Source organism: Equus quagga, chromosome 13 (genome assembly GCF_021613505.1).
Source record: "Equus quagga isolate Etosha38 chromosome 13, UCLA_HA_Equagga_1.0, whole genome shotgun sequence".
NCBI lineage: Eukaryota > Metazoa > Chordata > Mammalia > Perissodactyla > Equidae > Equus > Equus quagga.
Window position 1 is genome coordinate 40447165 of NC_060279.1, and position 3469 is coordinate 40450633.

The 3469-nt window shown below is 52.6% G+C and overlaps 1 protein-coding gene across 1 annotated transcript; it reads right to left on the bottom strand.

Annotated features, from left to right (window-relative positions):
- Positions 1 to 482: 482 nt before the first annotated feature.
- Positions 483 to 3054, bottom strand: IVL (involucrin). Its single transcript, XM_046682404.1, has 2 exons — positions 2955 to 3054; positions 483 to 1678 (listed from the first exon to the last, which is right to left on the bottom strand). Exon 2 carries the CDS (start codon positions 1653 to 1655, stop codon positions 843 to 845), a length of 813 nt encoding a protein of 270 aa, XP_046538360.1. The 5' UTR covers positions 1656 to 1678; positions 2955 to 3054; the 3' UTR covers positions 483 to 842.
- Positions 3055 to 3469: the final 415 nt, after the last annotated feature.

The following is a 3469-nucleotide window of genomic DNA, read 5'->3' on the forward strand; positions in this document are numbered from 1 at the left end:
TTGCTTTCCTAAAGTCTTCCTCAACCAAGTAGGCAGTCCATAATACTCTTGGAAACCAAGAGGACATTCTACAGAGAGAAAACTCAGGAAGGGACCAGAACCCAGATGAAGCCCCTCTCCATCCGCATTCCCTTACCCATGAACCAGGATTGGGCTCCGTGTGTATAGTGTAAGGCAGTGACGGACTGAAAAGAATAGATCCTCTTCCCCCAACCAGAATAACATACCCCCTCTTCATGTATGCCATGTGTTGCTTTCAGGTGCGTGAGCGAAGTTGTTTTTTGTTTTGGTTTGGTGTTGGTTTGGTTTCCTTTTAAGAAGCTGTTGAATGTATTGAGTGGTTCTGGGAGCAGAATTAAAGAGGGGTCAAGATGTCTGTCCTCCTTTGGGAATTGGCCAAGAGAATCACTGCAACCATTAAGTGTCATGCAGGTTTTTATATGGTGAGAGACAGCGGAGAATAAGCCAAAGAGAAAGCAGGATCCCAGGACTTCCAGGATTTATTCTGTATTATTGTACATGCTCACAGATTCAGCTATAATACTGGGGATGAAGTCAGAGTTGCTGTAGAAACTGTCTCCTCAGGCAGAGGCTCTGGCCGCCTGAGGTTGGGATTGGGATCATTAAGGGTGGGTGCTGGGCAATAACTTCCCCTTCCCCTCCACCCCGTCAAAGGGATATGCAGAAGGACAGGGTCCGGCAGGTTCACAGATGAGGTGGGCCACCCAAGCTGGGGACCTGAGGTAAGCGAGGCCACTGGTTCTCTCTTCTCTTATGTGGGATGGCCTCTGGGACACTGGGAGTGGTTACTTATGTTTGGGGGCCCGCTGCACCTACTGCTTCTACTGCTGCTGCTGTTTTGCAGGGAGCAAGACCTCTCCCTTCAGTGGCTGAACTGGCTGGGTTTCTTGAACCTGGCCGGGAGCTGGGACAAATGCAGGCTGCTCCGGCTGCCCCTCCTGCTGCTCTGCAGACCCTTCCTTCTTCTCCAGGTGCTCCAGCAGCTGCTCTTCTTTCTTCTGCAGGTGCTCCAGCAGCTGCTCTTCCTTCTTCTCCAGGTGCTCCAGCAGCTGCTCTTCCTTCTTCTCCTGTTGCCCACCTCTCTTTGCTAGCTCTTGATCCAGTTGTTGGTCCAAGAGCTTCTTCTCCTGTTCCAGCTGTTCTTGGAGCTGCTTCTCCCTTTGTGCTTTCTCCTGCTCCAGCTGCAGGTCCAGGTTTTCCGCTTTGTGATGTTCCTCGTGTTGTTCCTGTTGCTGCTTCTGCGCTTCCTGCTCCTGTGGCTCCTCCTGCTGCTGCTGCTGTTCCACGTGCTGTCCCAGGGGCAGCTTCTGCTCCTGTGACTCCTGCTGCTGTGGCTGTCCAAGGTGCAGTTTCTGCTCCTGTGACTCTTGCTGCTGCTGCTCTTCCAGATGCTGTTCCTGCTGCTGCGGCTCACACTCTTGCTCGGGCACCCCCTTCACAAGAGGTGTATGTTTCTCCCCATTCTCCAAGGGAACCTCCCCTGGGAGCTCGGAGGCCACCTGGCACGGGGCAGGCAGTGGAGTTGGCTGCTTCACTTGCTCCTGCTGGATATCAGTGGGAGGAGAAACAGGCTTGAGGGGCTCCTGACTGAGAGCAGGGGGCAGGGTCACTGGCAGAATGTGCTGCTGGGACATCTTGGAAGCTGCTTTAGGTCAACCTGGAAAACAGGAAGAGTCAGAGAGGTGACTCGAAGGCAGAGGAAGTAGGTGAATCCCTGGAAATCTGTAGCAGTGCCTGCTTTCTCAGCATCACCCTCTCCCCTTTGGGTGGACACTCTCCCACCCACTCCAGGCTGTCATTCTCCAGAGTGAAGGGTAGGCATGGGGAGGGGCAGGGAAAGGCTCTCCAGGGAGCCTCTTGTTCCCCACAAGAGCCAGCAAAGAAGTCTGTCTTCAGAGCTGCTCTGCAAGGTGGGCTGGGTGCCATCACCTCCTGCCCTTGCCTAATCCTTGCCTCTGCCCTTATTACTGATTTCCACTGACCAAAAAGAAGAGATGGATTCTGGGATTATGAAAAGAAGAAATGAGGTCCTAGGAAAGGAAGGGTCTCCTGGAGGACTCCAGAGTTCTGGAAGGTCAATGGCCCATGCCAAGGATCTGAGAGGTCACGGCGTGAGCCCTGGACTGGAGTCAGATGACATATTTTCAGCTTAAATTTCCCATTGCAATACTGTGTACTTCTGGGTAAGTCACTTAGTCCCTCTGGGCCTCAGATTTCTCCTGTAAAATTAGCAAATTGGCCCATTCAACCCCAGAGCTTCTTTCCCTCACAACCTTCTGAGCTTTAGCTGCAGTCCCAGTGCTTGAGGGGAGTAGGTGGTGGGAGGGGCTGGAAGCTTGCTGAGAGTTGGAGCTGGTTCTTTCAAGTCTTGTACCTCTAAGTTGGGTTTTCCCGCCCCTACTCTGCCTGGGTTTCTCCAAATAGAAAGTTTTCCCTATTCTGTGGTTCTCCCTTTTGCAGCACAGCCAAGAGTTACAAGCATTTCACTGAACCTCCGCCCCTATAAAGACGGCAAACTCACAGCCAGCTCAAATCAATTTTAAGAAAGAAATTGGCTCTATTCCCCCTGCATCCCCATCTTACCTCTCTCTCTCTCACACACACACACACAAGCGTGCACAGACACACACACAAGCGTATGTGGGGACACACACACACATGCAAATTCCAAAAAAACGATAAGACAGGAGGGGATTGGGATTTCCTGGGATTCTTTTCCGAAGAAAAGATAGGACAGGAGGGGATTGCAATCTGTTCAGTGTTTCCATGCCATGGCACTTATCCCTCAGTACAGTGACCTGAGCCCTTCTAGAAGGACAGGTAGTCCAGCCTGTAAGTGATGCCTGCACCCCCCTGGGCTGGCCACCCCCAGCCAGGTTCCGGCCTGTTGGAGGCCCCCAGCCCCACCCCTGGGTAAGCCAGCTAACACTCACCAGACTCACGGTAGACGGCTGGAGAGGCTTCTAGTGGAGTGCTGAGCTGAGCAGGGGCCAGGGCACCCTTTATACCGTTCTCCAGTCTGGCTTCCTTCCCAAGATGAAGGAGATGGACTGGTTTCACCACTCAAGTTGGTCAATTTCCTTCATCCCCTTCCTGACTCATCACAGGCACCTTAAGCAGGAAACCCCCCAGGGCCCCTTTTCACAGACACATGGCTCCTGCCTGGCCAGAGGGCTCTGGGGGCAGTCACTCCTGATAGTCAGGTGGCCTGGGCACAGGGAGGTGACGGAGCCATCTAAGGAACCTGGTCCCCTTTTCCTATTGTTTTGTGACCTCAGCCAAGCTTCTCTGAATCTCAATTCCTCCACCTGTAAAATGGGTTTATGTTCATTATTAGGCTGAGAGATTTATTTCCAAGGGCACAGAATGGAAAGTTATGTGTCTGTCTGGGATGTCCAGGCCAGGGTATGTGGTGTAAAGTGAATCATTTCTCATGAAGGGATGGGGT